Source organism: Copadichromis virginalis, linkage group LG11 (genome assembly GCF_057382275.1).
Source record: "Copadichromis virginalis isolate Kocher_CV1m ecotype Utaka linkage group LG11, C_Virginalis_male_GT1.1, whole genome shotgun sequence".
Classification (NCBI taxonomy): Eukaryota; Metazoa; Chordata; class Actinopteri; order Cichliformes; family Cichlidae; genus Copadichromis; species Copadichromis virginalis.
In genome coordinates, this window is record NC_140628.1 from 31,230,967 (window position 1) to 31,249,222 (window position 18,256).

The 18,256-nt window shown below is 37.7% G+C and overlaps 2 protein-coding genes and 1 long non-coding RNA gene across 5 annotated transcripts in view; all 3 read right to left on the bottom strand.

Annotated features, from left to right (window-relative positions):
• The window catches only part of LOC146699064 (sialic acid-binding Ig-like lectin 10), a 170,443-nt gene that overhangs the window by 15,279 nt on the left and 136,908 nt on the right, over positions 1-18,256 (bottom strand). The gene's annotated exons all lie outside the window — the stretch shown is intronic.
• On the bottom strand, positions 9,544-10,807 carry LOC146699065 (uncharacterized). The gene is made up of 3 exons (XR_014922755.1): positions 10,419-10,807; positions 10,101-10,237; positions 9,544-10,014 (listed from the first exon to the last, which is right to left on the bottom strand). It is a non-coding gene; the product is annotated as an uncharacterized LOC146699065 (long non-coding RNA).
• LOC146699066 (ATP-dependent DNA helicase PIF1-like) lies at positions 11,144-13,315 on the bottom strand. 3 transcript variants are annotated; one of them, XM_085471989.1, is made up of 3 exons: positions 12,448-13,315; positions 12,201-12,287; positions 11,144-12,113 (listed from the first exon to the last, which is right to left on the bottom strand). In XM_085471989.1, the coding sequence occupies exons 1-3, from the start codon at positions 13,294-13,296 to the stop codon at positions 12,108-12,110; spliced, it is 942 nt and encodes a 313-aa protein (XP_085328115.1). In that variant the 5' UTR covers positions 13,297-13,315; the 3' UTR covers positions 11,144-12,107. The 3 variants fall into 3 exon arrangements, with proteins under 3 accessions (XP_085328115.1, XP_085328114.1, XP_085328113.1); XM_085471988.1 differs by having other exon boundaries at positions 11,144-12,287; XM_085471987.1 differs by having other exon boundaries at positions 12,201-13,315.

Consider the following 18,256-nt stretch of genomic DNA (forward strand, 5'->3'; position numbering starts at 1 on the left):
ATAAAAAGAAGAAAAACTATAATTTAGCAGAAATACTATATTAAGCACAAATCCTATAAAAAGCAGAAATACTATAATTTAGAACAAATAGTATAAAAAGCAGAAATACTATAATTTAGCAGAAATACTATGTTAGGCACAAATCCTATAAAAAGCAGAAATACTATAATTTAGCAGAAATACTATGTTAGGCACAAATCCTATAAAAAGCAGAAATACTATAATTTAGCAGAAATACTATATTAGGCATAAATCCTATGAAAAGCAGAAATACTATGATTTAGCAGAATAGTAATAACTTATTGAAACACAAATGCACAGAGGGACACACAAACACAGGCTCTAATCCAGTCAACCAGTCTAACTATGTTCAATTTAAATCCTACAATGACATGCTGCCAAATAAGGGCAGGGTCCTCTCTCTCCCACTAAACACACACACACACACACAGGGAGAGAGGACTAAGTTTCTAGGTCAGCCTGGGAACTGCTGAATTTGAATCCACCAATCAGAGAGGCTGTTTACGTTTTCCCGCCAAAACAGGTGCATCTTTTTACACACGCAGCACAGAGACATAGACCTGCTTCTTTCAGTTTATTTCACATAGTGAGGATTCCCCTCAAACAAATGACCATAATTTCCTAACCTTAGCGGCTAGAGCGGTCATTCTTACACCGTTTTGTTCAGAAGAGATGGGGGAATCTTCAAGTGTTGACAATTTATCATTAAAATATGAATTTTTAGAGATATATGACATGGATGACTTGTTGACTTAGAAGCCACGAATTCCCCAATATGCAAATTTGAATACCTGGAGCCCACATACATGATTGGCTGGCTGGGAAGCTGTGCAGGCCCTGATTTGTGGATTTGAATTCCTCAGCCCTCAGATATGATTGGCTGGCTTAGAAGCCATGAAGGCCCCAATATGCAAATTTGAATGCCTCAGGACACATATATGATTGGCTGGGAAACCGTGCAGGCCCTGATTTGAAAATTTGAATGTCTAAGTCCTCACAGAGGATTGGCTGCCTGGGGACCTGGCAGAAATATATAGAAATATATAGAAATACTATGATTAAGCATAAATACTACATTTAGTAGAAATACTATGTTTTAGCACAAATACTATAAAAAGCAGAAATACTATAATTTAGCAGAAATACTATATTAAGCACAAATCCTATAAAAAGCAGAAATGGTATGATTAAGCATAAATACTACATTTAGTAGAAATACTTTGTTTTAGCACAAATCCCATAAAAAGCAGAAATACTGTACTATGATTTAGTAGAAAGACTATAATTAATCAGAAATACTAAATTTAGCAGAAATACTATATTAAGCACAAATCCTATGAAAAGCAGAAATAGTATGATTAAGCATAAATACTACATTTAGCAGAAATACTATATTAAGCACAAATCCTATAAAAGCAGAAATAGTATATTAAGCACAAATCTTATAAAATAGCAGAAATAGTGTGATTTAGCACAATAGTAATAAGTTAAACAGAAAAATTGGAAAAGCAAAATGGACAGCTGAAAAAATGCTGAACATGCTGAGGTTCCCTCAAATATACTTGTTAAATGACAAAAATCAGCAAAAAAATTTATGACTGCCACACAATTACAAATATGTACACATGAGGAAACACACATGCACAGAGAGACCCACACACAAGATCCAATTCAGTCAACCAGTCTAAATATATTGAATTTGAATCTTACAATGGGATCATCCCATTAAAAGGCTTTCTCTCTCTCTCTCTCTCTCTCTCTCTGTCACACACAAACACACACACACACACACACACACACACACACACACACACACTTCTCTCTCCCTGTGTGTGTGTATGTAAGTTTCTAGGTCAGCCTGGGAGCTGGTGAATTTGAATCCACCAATCAGAGAGGCTGTGCACTTTTCCCCACCAAAACAGGTGCATCTGTTTACACACGCAGCAGCACAGAGAGACACAGGATTTTTGCAGTCTATTTCTCATAGTGACGACTCCCCTCAAACAAATGACCGTAATTTCCTAACCGTAGGGGCTAGAACGGTCATTCTTACACCGTTTTGTTCAGAAGAGATGGGGGAATCTTCAAGTGCTGACAATTTAATATTAAAATATGAATTTTTAGAGATATATGACATGGATGACTTGTTGACTTAGAAGCCACGAATTCCCCAATATGCAAATTTGAATGCCTGAGACCACATATGTGATTGGCTGGCTGGGAAGCCGTGCAGGCCCTGATTTGTGGATTTGAATTCCTCAGCCCTCAGATATGATTGGCTGGCTTAGAAGCCACGAAGGCCCCAATATGCAAATTTGAATGCCTCAGGACACTTATTTGATTGGCTGGGAAACTGTGCAGGCCCTGATTTGAAAATTTGAATGTCTCAGTCCTCACAGAGGATTGGCTGCCTGGGGACCTGGCAGAAATATATAGAAATACTATTATTAAGCATAAATACTACATTTAGTAGAAATACTATGTTTTAGCACAAATACTATAAAAAGAAGAAAAACTATAATTTAGCAGAAATACTATATTAAGCACAAATCCTATAAAAAGCAGAAATACTATAATTTAGAACAAATAGTATAAAAAGCAGAAATACTATAATTTAGCAGAAATACTATGTTAGGCACAAATCCTATAAAAAGCAGAAATACTATAATTTAGCAGAAATACTATGTTAGGCACAAATCCTATAAAAAGCAGAAATACTATAATTTAGCAGAAATACTATATTAGGCATAAATCCTATGAAAAGCAGAAATACTATGATTTAGCAGAATAGTAATAACTTATTGAAACACAAATGCACAGAGGGACACACAAACACAGGCTCTAATCCAGTCAACCAGTCTAACTATGTTCAATTTAAATCCTACAATGACATGCTGCCAAATAAGGGCAGGGTCCTCTCTCTCCCACTAAACACACACACACACACACAGGGAGAGAGGACTAAGTTTCTAGGTCAGCCTGGGAACTGCTGAATTTGAATCCACCAATCAGAGAGGCTGTTTACGTTTTCCCGCCAAAACAGGTGCATCTTTTTACACACGCAGCACAGAGACATAGACCTGCTTCTTTCAGTTTATTTCACATAGTGAGGATTCCCCTCAAACAAATGACCATAATTTCCTAACCTTAGCGGCTAGAGCGGTCATTCTTACACCGTTTTGTTCAGAAGAGATGGGGGAATCTTCAAGTGTTGACAATTTATCATTAAAATATGAATTTTTAGAGATATATGACATGGATGACTTGTTGACTTAGAAGCCACGAATTCCCCAATATGCAAATTTGAATACCTGGAGCCCACATACATGATTGGCTGGCTGGGAAGCTGTGCAGGCCCTGATTTGTGGATTTGAATTCCTCAGCCCTCAGATATGATTGGCTGGCTTAGAAGCCATGAAGGCCCCAATATGCAAATTTGAATGCCTCAGGACACATATATGATTGGCTGGGAAACCGTGCAGGCCCTGATTTGAAAATTTGAATGTCTAAGTCCTCACAGAGGATTGGCTGCCTGGGGACCTGGCAGAAATATATAGAAATATATAGAAATACTATGATTAAGCATAAATACTACATTTAGTAGAAATACTATGTTTTAGCACAAATACTATAAAAAGCAGAAATACTATAATTTAGCAGAAATACTATATTAAGCACAAATCCTATAAAAAGCAGAAATGGTATGATTAAGCATAAATACTACATTTAGTAGAAATACTTTGTTTTAGCACAAATCCCATAAAAAGCAGAAATACTGTACTATGATTTAGTAGAAAGACTATAATTAATCAGAAATACTAAATTTAGCAGAAATACTATATTAAGCACAAATCCTATGAAAAGCAGAAATAGTATGATTAAGCATAAATACTACATTTAGCAGAAATACTATATTAAGCACAAATCCTATAAAAGCAGAAATAGTATATTAAGCACAAATCTTATAAAATAGCAGAAATAGTGTGATTTAGCACAATAGTAATAAGTTAAACAGAAAAATTGGAAAAGCAAAATGGACAGCTGAAAAAATGCTGAACATGCTGAGGTTCCCTCAAATATACTTGTTAAATGACAAAAATCAGCAAAAAAATTTATGACTGCCACACAATTACAAATATGTACACATGAGGAAACACACATGCACAGAGAGACCCACACACAAGATCCAATTCAGTCAACCAGTCTAAATATATTGAATTTGAATCTTACAATGGGATCATCCCATTAAAAGGCTTTCTCTCTCTCTCTCTCTCTCTCTCTCTGTCACACACAAACACACACACACACACACACACACACACACACACACACACACTTCTCTCTCCCTGTGTGTGTGTATGTAAGTTTCTAGGTCAGCCTGGGAGCTGGTGAATTTGAATCCACCAATCAGAGAGGCTGTGCACTTTTCCCCACCAAAACAGGTGCATCTGTTTACACACGCAGCAGCACAGAGAGACACAGGATTTTTGCAGTCTATTTCTCATAGTGACGACTCCCCTCAAACAAATGACCGTAATTTCCTAACCGTAGGGGCTAGAACGGTCATTCTTACACCGTTTTGTTCAGAAGAGATGGGGGAATCTTCAAGTGCTGACAATTTAATATTAAAATATGAATTTTTAGAGATATATGACATGGATGACTTGTTGACTTAGAAGCCACGAATTCCCCAATATGCAAATTTGAATGCCTGAGACCACATATGTGATTGGCTGGCTGGGAAGCCGTGCAGGCCCTGATTTGTGGATTTGAATTCCTCAGCCCTCAGATATGATTGGCTGGCTTAGAAGCCACGAAGGCCCCAATATGCAAATTTGAATGCCTCAGGACACTTATTTGATTGGCTGGGAAACTGTGCAGGCCCTGATTTGAAAATTTGAATGTCTCAGTCCTCACAGAGGATTGGCTGCCTGGGGACCTGGCAGAAATATATAGAAATACTATTATTAAGCATAAATACTACATTTAGTAGAAATACTATGTTTTAGCACAAATACTATAAAAAGCAGAAATACTATAATTTAGCAGAAATACTATATTAAGCACAAATCCTATAAAAAGCAGAAATAGGATGATTAAGCATAAACACTACATTTAGTAGAAATATTATGTTTGAGCAAAAATCCTATAAAAAGCAGAAATACTATATTAGGCACAAATCCCATAAAAAGCAGAAATAGTATGATTAAGCATAAATACTACATTTAGTAGAAATACTATGTTTTAGCACAAATAGTATAAAAAGCAGAAATATTGTAATTTAGCAGAAATACTATATTAGGCACAAATCTTATAAAATAGCAGAAATAGTATTATTTAGCACAATAGTAATAAGTTAAACAGAAAAATTGGAAAAGCAAAATGGACAGCTGAAAAAATGCTGAACATGCTGAGGGTCCCTCAAATATACTTGTTAAATGAAAAAATCAGCAAAAAAATGCACAGGGAGCGAGAAGTAAGTTTCTAGGTCAGCCTGGGAGCTGCTGAATTTGAATCCACCAATCAGAGAGCCTGTGTACTTTTTCCCGCCAAAACATGTGCCTCTTTTTACACACGCAGCACAGAGAGGCACAGGATTATTGCAGCCTATTTCTCATAGTGAGGACTCCCCTCAAACAAATGACCATAATTTCCAAACCGTAGGGGCTAGAGCGGTCATTCTTACACCGTTTTGTTCAGAAGAGATGGGGGAATCTTCCAGTGTTTACAATTTATCATTAAAATATGAATTATTAAAGATATTTGACTTCTAATGCACCATAACTGAGTAGAGCGAAGCAAAAACTGCCTTGACTTGCCCTCAAACAACGCTTTGTGACTTGAAATCTATTTGGAGTATCGATATCATTCTTTCACCGTAAGAGACAGCAGACTTTGGTGAACAATCATGGAAATTTTCAGGTCTCTGTGGAAATCCAACAAAAAGTTATGACGAGAGAAAAAAGTGCTTCATTTCCACAGTTTGAAATCTGAAGAAATCTGAGCGAAGGACGAATTTCCTACCCTCAAACAAGTCCAACTCATTTCAGAACGGTAATAGGTGAGAAAGAAATTCTTGAATTGTGAGCGTCAGGGGTGTCTGAAGATATTCGGGGACAAGCCTCATGTCTTAACTTTGCTTCGTTAAGGAGATATGACGATTCGAATATGCCTCTCATTACAGAAATCCAGCGGTGATTTTGAACAAGCTCTCCATTCACTTTATATGGAGAGTTTTCTGACCTTGTGTTAGTCTGAGGAGATTTGCAAAAATTCTATAAATCCCACAACAATGATGGTGACATTTTCTGAAAGCCAGCAAAAATACCTACGTTTTGATGTATAATTTGTGGAAGTTGAGTGAAAATTGAGCAAGTAGCAGGAAGTTGTTCGGACATGAAGTGAAAATTGCAAAACCTTCAGTGGCACACTGGAAGCCAAGAGCATAGCAACCATAACAACACATGTATTTTGTGAAAAATCACAATTTTGCAACTGAAAACTTTAAGAGGCATAAAAGTAAAACAGTAGAAGATTTGAAAAAGCTGAATCATACCTGAATAGCCCAATAATTTGTGAACATTTTAAAATTTGAATGGTTGTTCTAGGTGAAAATATGAGGAAGTAGTTAAGTTTCAAAAACAAGCAAATTTTAGCAGAATTGCAGAAGTTTCCCATTCATTTCAATGGGACAAATTAAAGGAAAAAAGCTTAATATTTTAAAAAGTATAATAGTTAAAAATAGCAAAAGTCATAGCGCACATTAGCAGAAGAAGCAGAATAGTTTAAAATTTGAACGGTGAAAATAGCACAAAAATTGTGGAAGTAGTTAAAGGACGAAAAACGAGCAACTTGAAGAATAATAATAATAAAGAATAAAGAGAAACAGGAACTCAATAGTGTGGATGCTTAAAGCATCCACACAACTAGAAAAATTTGCATTTCCTGCAAAAATGCAGTGTGGATGCTTAAAGCTGAAGCTGTCTGCAAAAAGTAGCTGAAAAAGCTGAAAAGTTGCAGAAATTGTAAAAACTTTGCAGAAGCAAAAGAACCTTGCTAAAATGTAATAACTTAGCAGAACTGCAATCACTTAGAGGAAACTGTAAAGCTGAAGCTGTCTGCTGAAAATAGTTGAAAATAGCTGAAGAAGCTGAAGAAATCAAAGTCAGTGTTTAAAAAGTTGCTGAAATTTTAATAACTTTGCAGAACAATATCAAGTTAAGAAAAATGTAATAACTTAGCAGAAATGCAATAATTTAGAATAACATAACTTAACATAACATAACAAACAAAAGTAGTGTAACCTAGCAGGAATAATATAATTTAGTAGAAAATTAAAAACTTGGCAGAAATATTACAACTTATCAGAACTGCTAGAAATTTGCAGAAATGTAATAATTAGGCAAAACTGTCAACAGATAACAGCTGAAAATGCTGAAGTAACCTCAAAGTTACTTGTTTAACTGTGAAAAATTACCAAAAACATTAGAAAAGGAAGAAAACGTGCCGGCAGATAAACTAATGTGGAACAAAACCAAGGTAAAATTGCGAGTTTGCACAGCTGGTGAAATCTAAAAATGGCAAAAAAACATAACAAAGGCAAGACCCACACAAACAACATTTAGGTAATAAATGCACAAGATGCTGCGGTCAGAAATTAAAACACCCAAAAATAATGTTATTGAAATGCCAAAAAGTGGCAGAAAGTTTAGAAAGTAGAAAACCAGTAGTAGAAAAGTAGAACATTCAAATATTTTTAGAAACATATGATACAAAATATTTACTCAGTTGTTTCCAATGATTACAATAATGGCATAAAGAAATAAAAATACCATTTGGGACAAACAGAAAAATATTAATAGAAAATGCAAATCAAATTGATCTAAAATCTATACAAACAATTGAAGCATCTGTTGGAATTGTGAACATATCCTTGTTTGCCATGTTTATGTTTATGGCCCTAAGATGCGCAGACACATGATAGGCTATTAACTGCAAAAATATACACATATATAGCAAGTGAGAGACAAAAATATATCCTCTGATTTGCTGGAGTTTTGTGTAAATACCATTTGGCAAGGATAAACAACATGTTCCTATGCCACATTAAAATTTTCATAAGCTTAATTTTTTCAATTAGTTTACACTTTCCTGATTTGATGATAAATATGGTACCAATCTACAAAATACTGTCAAAATGAAGTCCACATTGTGATATATTTGAGGTGTGGAGAGTCACACAGCTGAACAATCGATTTGCATATTTAAAGAAACAAGGATCAAATAAAGAACATCGTTGTGGAATAAATTACAGTGAAAAATAATCACTGCTTTGCGTTAGAGAGTGACTTATGATGAGGTATTAATTGGCTTAACTTTACCTCTAACAGCTTTTCACATAGTGCTGTGACCAGGGTGAAATCCATCATAAAGTAACTGTAAACAGTAGAACCATTAGCATGAATGTCATGGTTCTACTCTGATCAAAACTCAAGTCAGCTGTTTGACCTGATATAAAATGATAAAGAGGAACACATATAAATGACCTTTATGAACTTTTCAAAATGACTTTATATGTCTGACCCATTATCTATATATATTACAGCAGCGGTCCCCAACCCCCGGGCCTCGGACCGGTACCGGTCCGTGAGTCGTTTGGTACTGGGCCGCGAGAGATGAGGCTCAGGTGTGAAATGTATAGTTTTCAGGGTTTTTATCGGTTTTCAGCGTTATTTTGTTATCGTTTTTATCGTTTACTTGGTTTTCCTGGGTCTTTTCACGTGTGTTATGAATAAATTTTCTTTTTTTCAGTACCGGTACTAGTTTTATTTTGTTATATTTATCCGCGACACCTTAAAGGCCGGTCCATGAAAATATTGTCGGGCATAAACCGGTCCGTGGCGCAAAAAAGGTTGGGGACTGCTGTATTAGAGCAGATGTGGAAAACCACTGTTAGACCTACTCTATACTAATGTAGTTACTGACACCCCATACTAAGGCAGGATTCATACAAACACACATTATTTATTCTCTTAAACACTTTCTTTTTTCACATTTTGAGATTGTGTAATTTCTAAAAAGAATACATGTAATGGTTCAATAGATATAGTTATTTAAATGTCCATAATAATCACATGATCATTTTTGTACATCCTACAATCCAGGATTTAGAGCTGTGTGTCTGTATGAATTCAGCTTGCTATACTTATAGACTTAGATATATTAATCCACTATTTACCCAAACAAGTTACATTGTTTGGGTAAATAGATTGGGTTTGTTCTACAAAATAATTATTCAACAATAAAAAAAAACACAAAAAAAATCTGCACATTAATCCAGAGTTCAGTTTCATATGTCTGATATTGTTAGTTAAATCTGATGACACAAACACAGTCAATAATTCATTGCTAGTGTGACATGTGGTCCTTTTTGCCTTTGACCAATGATATGCTGGGTACTTGGACCAGTTTAGTATTTGCTGTCACAGAGGAATGTTAACCAGAAATCCAGAAGATAAAACTTAAAAAAAAATATGTTAATTGCAAACATGTTTTTGCTTAGTAAAAGGATTGAAATTACATGGAAACTGTCACCTTAAAGCCTCATTGTAAATATCATCACAAACAGATGTTTTCCACACAGTTAACAAAGCTCCACCACATCCGATCAGTGCACATAAATCTAAAAGAAAACAAAAACAAATAAAATAAAAAAAATTAACACAAGGGAAGACTTTTGATTTAATAACTAAGCTTAAAACAAGTGTTACCTTTGAATATTTGTGGGAAAAATCTGATGCTACCCCAAGAATACAAAGCCACACTGGAAACGATGACAGGCTTGCAGCCCTGTGTCTTCCTGGAGTGAGGTGCCTGATCAGTAGCAGTGAGTTGACAGAAGTTGGTGTCTGTAAGAGTGGCCAAACACTGATACTCTGTCCACTTGAGTAGAGTCTAAGAAGCTGGAATGCAGGCACACTGGACGAGCTTGTTCTAAAAAATACAGAAAAAGGAACATTTTATTTGTGTTAAGGCCTAAAAACTACAAATAAGTTATACAATGAACAATGTTGAAATACCTTATAGGTGCTGCAGGCCACATAACCAGAATCCAGAGCAATCTCACAGTCACATGATGGTGAGGAAAGACATGAGCTCTGCAATGAGGTTTGAATGTCTCAGTTGGGACACTGAAGAACTCAGAAGACAGCAATACCTGCACAGAGAGACAGAGTAGAAAAAGCATAGATTTGTAATCCGTAATGTGAATTAAAACTCAAAAAGTGTCAACAAGTATAATCATTTGAGTGTGGAATTATTTATGCACTAAACAGGATTTAAATTAATTAATTGAATTAAAAACACTGCCATTTTTTATCAAAGATAAAGAATCATACCTCTCTCTGCTCTGAGGATCACTGAGCATCTCTGACAGGAAATAGTTTCCTCAGTAGGAGTCATCATTCATGGTCTCAGAGGTGTGTAGTGTGGCAGCATCATGACGGTCTCCAGATCAGGCAGGAGGTCAGGTGATGGGTGTGTCATCTTCTCCATTGAAGACACACTGGTATAGCAGTTCATAAAACAGCAGTCTCTGTGTGGCATGTGGTTATCTGTGCAGTCCAGCACTGATGGATCAGGTTTGGCTTAGCAGTTCATGAAGATGGTGTTAAGATGTTGTTGTTTCAGCTGAGGATGGTGAAGTTTGAAGGTTTTCCCACAAAGGAAACAGGACTGTGTGTGCCCTGTCTGAAAAAAATACATCTACAAAACATACAGTGCTTTTAACACCACCCACCCACCCTCCCCACCCACCCATCTCTGCCCCCAAGTGTCTATATAATGCTGGTATGGGGTGTCAGTTACTAAATCTAATTAGTGCGTCAGAAAGCGGGGGCTACACCTAAAGCCCCCGCTTTCTGATGTCTTTGTTTATTATCAGCTTTTTCCAGCTGCTCAGAGAATTCTGACTTGGCCTTTATCCACCCAAACCCAAACCCACCCAGATAAAGGCCAAGTCAGAAAATGGATGCAGAAACTTTCCATGTACTTCTAAATCAGTTTTTATACAAATTCTGTAAGCTGTAAAAATGTTTTTCTCTACATAATGTATAATTATAGACATCTCTGTTAGCCTGAAGATAGTTTAAAACTTTAAAAAAAATTTACCTGTAAAACATGATAAGCAAAACCTCATTCATCCCAAAAACATTTGATTCTACAAAATTTACTATAATCAAGAAAATATAATTGTCTGTATTTATTCATGTGACCCATAATAAATACCTGCATTTATCTGGGATTTATTTATTTACTATTTCATATTTGAAAGCATCTTTGAGGGGAAGATCTCGTTTGTTGAGATACATACGTCAGAGTAAAAAAAGTATCAAAAAAGGAGATAACAATTAACATCCATGAAAAAATGTATAAGTAGATTTAGTCATTTAAAACATGAGAATAAAAAATAAATTATGTCCGTTTAATGCAGTATATTTCAGATCTGAGGTGCATGATAACAGAAAGCAGATCTCCCGGCTCTGCATGAAGTACAGCCATGATTTGGTGAAATGATTAATAACATTGCAATAAGAAAGGGTCTTCTTACAGACAGAGTAGGGAAGACAATTTTTTCCAATGAAAAATATTTTTCATACTCTACAATCAGTAAACTCTGTAACAAACATGATCTGTAATTGTTTCAAAACTCACCAGAAGCCTTCATGATTGGCTCAAGGACAGGACACAAAACACAGGGTTGTGGTAACTGTAGTATGATCTCAGAACACCTGAATGACGACATAGCTGTGGCTGAGAAATAAAAATGAGGTCAAGCAGGGTGTTCTTGTCTGTAGTGGCAGAAGTGATCAGCTGTGAATACCCTCTCGACTGAAACTGCTCCAGAATCTGTTTTCTTCCACTCTGCAACTGGTTTTCATTAAAATCTCCACACACAATGATTGGGTGACAGTCCATTATTTCAAGTGAATCTAAAAGACTTACCAGGTTTTGCATGAACGGTGTCAAACTGTAGTCAGGAGGTCTGTACACAACAGCAATGAGTGCAGGGAATGGAGCCTGAACCTTCAACACTAAAAACTCAAGATCAGTGACATTATGCAGATACTGTTTTACCTGAACCTGAAAATGATTCCTCAAATACACAACAACTCCACCACCACTTCTGCTGGCCATGTGAGGAAAGTTTGTGTAGGACACATGTCTGTTGCGTTTGAACATGGTGTAGCCATCCAAATGAAGACTGTCTGCAACAAAGGAGCCTTGGAGGTGAGACTCTGTGAGACACAAAACATCTGCTAAACACATTTCATGATGACTCTTGATGTCACTGATGTGAGATGGCAAACCCTCCGTATTGTGATGGATCAGTGTAAGAGTGTCAAGTCTGTTGGCTGTTTCTCTGACCTGAAGAAGAGGCATCATTTCCTCAACACTGGCTTGTCTCATGGTTTGGAGCGCTGCAGTTACCTCGGGATTGGCGTAAATCTTTTTCTCATCCAAGTCCTGTAAATACAGTCCACTGAGAGACGTCACCCTGCTGAGAGCAACATAAGCCATACCTGGTTCAAAAATGTTCTTCATTGAAACTACAGCTGTCTGTGTTGTAAGACCCTGAGTTTTGTGAATTGTGCAGGCGAATGCTAGCTTTACAGGAAACTGTCTGCGTACCGCTCCTTTAAACTTCAGACTCTCCTCTGCTCTCTCAATGTAAACCAGATCATCAGATGCTGCATTAGCACTGCGGTTGTGTCTCATAGGCTGCCGGTTGTCCATTCTGAGCCCCAGTTTAATTATGTGTCCATCATTTTCAGATCTCACCACCTTTACCAGTATACCAAAAGCACCGTTGACCAAACCGTTTAGTGTGTCCAAGTTTCTGGTCAGCATAACTCGAGCTCCTTCAGCAACATTCAGAGTGTCAGGTAAATCATTTCTCCCACCTGTAAATGGTTTGTCTCTTCGTTCCATTCTGCCTGTACGTTTATCCTTCTGGAAATCGTCTGCAGTGATGATTATGATGTTTGAATGAAGCTTCTTCAGGGTATCTGTGTTATGGGATTCCACATTCTTGTTGGTGGCATAAATGTGTAAGACCTCAGTTGGACATTCTTCTGGTGCAGTCACAGCCTGTGACAACAAATCTCTGTCGCACTGAGAAAGTTCATCCGTCTTTTCTTTCACTCTAATCCTGTTCAGCATCTCTGCAAAGGCCACATCATCTTTCTGACGCATAATCTCGGTTAGAGTGATCATCTGAAAATGTTCCTGCCATAGGTCAATCTGTTCTGGATCGTAAACGCAGAGAGGTTTAGACTGTCGCACTGGTGGCAGCTGATAAAAATCTCCAACAGCTAAAACTGACATTCCACCAAAAGGTCTCTGAGTGCCTTTGATTTGTTTCAGTCTTGCATCCACATAGGCAAAAAGGGGTTTTGAAACCATTGAAATCTCATCAATAACAATAATTTCAGCATTCATCAGCTCAGATCTGACTTCATCCAGTTGGTTACCAAGTCCTTGAATGGGTGGTTTCAGACTCCTGGGTAGTTTCAGTAGAGAATGTAATGTAGAGCCATTGATAGAAAAAGCTGCTGTCCCGGTAAATGAAGTCAGTAAAACAGTTGGATTTGATATGTCAGCTTCTTCTGCATTAGCAGGCAGTCTGCTCAGGATCTTTGATGCTTCAGAGTGAATACACTTAATCAGATGTGACTTTCCAGTTCCTGCACCACCGTTGATATAGAAGAAAAATGGATCTGGGTTCAAACCACAAACTCGCTGAATACACCAGTCTCTTATGGCATAGAACACGCAGGCCTGCTTCTGGTTCAGATTCTGATACATTACACGTACCACGGCTGGATCGACTGCAGGTTGTTCTCTGATGGCTCTGATCTCTGTTACAGCATCAGACTGACGACTGTAGTCGGGGACATTCTCCTGTTCGTTCTCATCATCAGAATGTCTCTCAGGAAGATTCTCATCACATTGCAGCCTCACAACTTCAGATTCAGGAGCCAGATTACACCATTCATCGATCACAACATCCCTATTTTGTTCAAACTCTTCCAGTGCACTCTCAATATCCTCAGAGTTCTTCTCATACTTGTCTTTATTTCTCTTCACAATCCGTTTCACAGACTCACTGTGGTCTGAACATGGAAGTCGCACAAAACCTGAGTTGTAGAAGGACTGATAGGTTTGGAAACATTGTGGTTTCAGTTCCTGCTCTGATCTGTGTGGAAGGTAAAGTCTCAACAGTCGACCATAATATTGCTCAGGATCTTTTTCCTGTGAACAGTGGTAATATCTGATTATAGCTGGTTTATCATTCTTTCGCCTTTGTACAAATCCAAGCTGGTTTAGAAGAGGAAGCACATCTTTTCCTTCATTTGGACCACTCACCAACCTGCACAAGGCAGCAAAATCAGCCAGTGACATTTCCTCATATTCTGGGGTCTCAGGTCTGCATTTGTATTTATCACTCAAACTTGTCATCCAAATATTACAACTGTCATGTGTTGTGCTTTCCAGGAAGCTCATGGGCCGACTCATTTTTACCGGGTTATCATCTGTTGGTACAAATACAACACTGCGGGAACATTTTTTCATTTTTAGGCCACAGACTCGAGTCACACACTCCTGTGCACTGATCTCTCTCTTTTTTGAGTAAGCCTGCATCACAGCTCTCATTTCATCACATTCATTGACCATGTTGTTTCCAGAGTTATCAATAACTGTCTTCAGGTATTCAGAGAGGCCAGATTCTTTCTTCGTTATATATTTACAGAGGTATTCTACACATGAATAGGCATTCAAAATGAATGAGACATCTAAATTAGAGTTCCAGGCTTCAAGCAGGTGTGGGTTGTAATTGTTGATCCAACAGTCCTTTGGGTCACGTTTCAGAATCAGAGCTGTTTTCTTGTTTATGTTCTGGAGGCATTGTTCATACTCATTCATTGTCAAGTTGCATCGTGACAGAATCTGCTCTATGGTGAGGGAAGCAGCTTCAGGTTCCTTCAGCAGGTTCAACAAAGGTCTGAGTTTGGCTTTTGCAGCTTCAGTGTCTGAATCCTCATCCTGTCTCACAATCATTGTTCTTGTGGATGGTGGTTTTGGAAACCCAAATCTACAACCAGAGTTCACACTCTTAAAGCATGTTTTTGTGTGGTTTTTGCTGTGCTTTTGTAGTTCAGTGACTTTTTTGTGCAGTTCAGGTTGCTTTTCTGGATCAGGGAGTTGAGCTGAGATGTATCTGTCCACAAAGTCACAGACAGTTTGGTCGTCATCCACATCTGCTTCTACCTTTTCTCGAATCCACAGCAACATGTGTATATGCGGACTACCTCTGTGCTGGAACTCAACTCTGTAAAAGTAATCAATGATCTCACCAAGGGGCTGTGCAGGAGAAAAAAGCAAATCTCTGAACAAAGCCTCAACACGCTTATCAAACATCCGCATGGTAGTTACTGGATTTGATCTTAGAATTTCACACTTTTCTGACCAGTCCAGGGCTTCAAAATCAACCTCTTCACCTTGCTGTCTCTTTATTGCTTGAATCACTTCAGGCCATCTCATCTCAGCAGCAGAGAAAGTGACAAAGAACTGAGGTGTTCCTATTTGACGAATCATACTGAATAAATCTTTGGTAGTTTTCTGCCAGTAAGCTGGAGTTCCTCTGAGTGGCTGCATAAATCTGATTGCATCTTTATTTCTTACCAGCTTCTCTACTTCTGTCTTACTTTGTAACATTCCTGATGTGATTTTGCGTCCATCTTTCGTCATAGTTTTACCTTTCCTTAGCTGTATTGTCATGCTGGAATTAGCCAAATGTATTTCAGTGACAAACTGTGAGAAAAACAGGTAATTTGTGTCTTTAGCAAATCTTGCATCAATGTTGAAAAGCCTTGACTTGAAGTAAGCACTTGGTGTGAGTTTAAGAAGTCTCTTTTCATCCAGTGTATTCTGACCAGTAGGAAACTGCACAGGAAATGCCATGGCTTCCAAATGAGGAGTTCTGAAGAAGCTGACAGGATTGTTTCTTTCTGCAGGAGCCACACAATATGTGTTATCACTGAAACAGAGAATCTCTTCTGAAATGTCAACAGGCTGCAGACAACTTTCTAGAGCAAAACCTCCATTGTTCAAATCACTTTCTGGTTCATCTGGATTTTGTTCCTCTGGTTGTTCATCACAGGATTGCATATTAATAGCTTGTTCACTTTCAGACTCACTTTCGCACAAAAGGGCATCTTTTTCATAGTTGTCAATTTCCATTAAATCTGCTTCATCATAATCATCACTTCCCATGCTGGCTTCATCACTGCTGTCATCATCAGGTAATGTTGGATCACAAAGCAATGCATCATCTCTGATAACAATATCTGTGTACTGTGGGTGAATCTGTTTCAGTTTACGCAGGGCTTCGATCAGTTTAGACCAGGTGACAGTCTGGAACAGCTGATGGCCTTTGTAGCACAGTCGTCTTTTCAATTTCACCCTCATGATCTGTGATTGGCTTCTGAGCCGAGGTAGATAGTCAACTGTTTGTTGGACTTCAGATGGTACACACACCACATTACCACGTATGAGTCTTTGTCTGCCCTTTGGAAGAGGAATAATCTTTGCAAATGGTATGCATTTGGCAATCAGATGTCTCTCCAGAATGTTGAGATCACACAGTTCAGCTGGAATATCCTGCAGTTCTAAACCGTTGACAGCAGCAAGCCTGGGCATGCATCCACTTTTGAGGGAACTGTGACACGTGTGACAGATATACTCCTTTTTTCTCTCAACGGGAAAGCTGCAGTGATCATTACATGCTTCATCACACACATGAACAAATTTACCAGTTAGACACTGCTGAGCTACAGTTTGGTGTTTTGAGTAATTTTCTCTTTTGCAGATTTTCACCTGATTAGGAAAAGAAGCTTTTAGACAAACAGTACAAACATAAGATGGTGCTGATTTAATGTTGGATCTGAAACGAGATATGGCCTCATTCATTAAACTGTTATCTGGATGACACTGTAAACTTTCAGCTGGTCGATGCATCTGACGATATTTTCTTTTTATGTTCATTGCACATCTGATATTATGCATCTGTCTAAAAGAAAAACCGTTCCAATATTTTACTCTCATTCGTTCTCTCATATTCTCTTTGTGTTGTTGCTGAAATTGTCTCTCTTCTCCATAACGTTTAGTGATGTAACATTTTTTTTTCTGTCTAAATTCTACACTTTCTTTATATAGGTTAGAAACATATGACCTCATGTAAGCTTTATGTTTCTCTCTGAATTCGGCACAAGTTCTGTATGTTCTTGTTATTCGTTCCTTCTGCTTTTCTCGGAACACGGGAGATTCTCTGTATGTTCTTGTTATTCGTTCCTTCTGCTTTTCTCGGAACATGGGAGATTCTCTGTATGTTCTTGTTATTCGTTCCTTCTGCTTTTCTCGGAACACGGGAGATTCTCTGTATGTTCTTGTTATTCGTTCCTTCTGCTTTTCTCGGAACACGGGAGATTCTCTGTATGTTCTTGTTATTCGTTCCTTCTGCTTTTCTCGGAACACGGGAGATTCTCTGTATGTTCTTGTTATTCGTTCCTTCTGCTTTTCTCTGAATAAAGAATCTTCTTTATACATCCTTATGACACGTTCTCTTTTTCTCTCTCTAATTTTAGCACTTTCTCTATAGATCCTTCTCATTTGCGCCTTCTGTTTTTCCTTAAAATCATCTCTTTCCTTATAGATCTTTCTCAAATGTTCCCTCTGTTTCTCTCTATATATAGGATTTAGCTTATATAGATTACTTTTGTACACAGTCTTCTTTTGTCTGTGATCAGGATCCTTTCTTTTTGGTAGTTTTTGTTGGGCCAATGATCTTCTCCTCATTTTTTTCCTTCCCTGTTTACTATATTTCAGCAGTTTATGTGAAAGTTCCTGTGTTGTCTTTGTTGAACAGCGGTTGGCAGCGGTTGGATCCTTCTGAGGAACAGAATCTGATGTTACCTGAGGTTCTCTCACAGAAGATGCAGAGGTTTCTATTTCTAAATAATCAGAATTGTTCAGCTCAGCAGCTGGCTCATTTGAATAATCCACTCTGGATGACATCACTTCAGTAGCTAAAGTGTCGGCCACAGTTTTCTGTGTCTGCTCAGTGGACTTTGGGGTTTCAAATTCAGGTTCATTTAAAGCTGGTGCTGAAACAGTT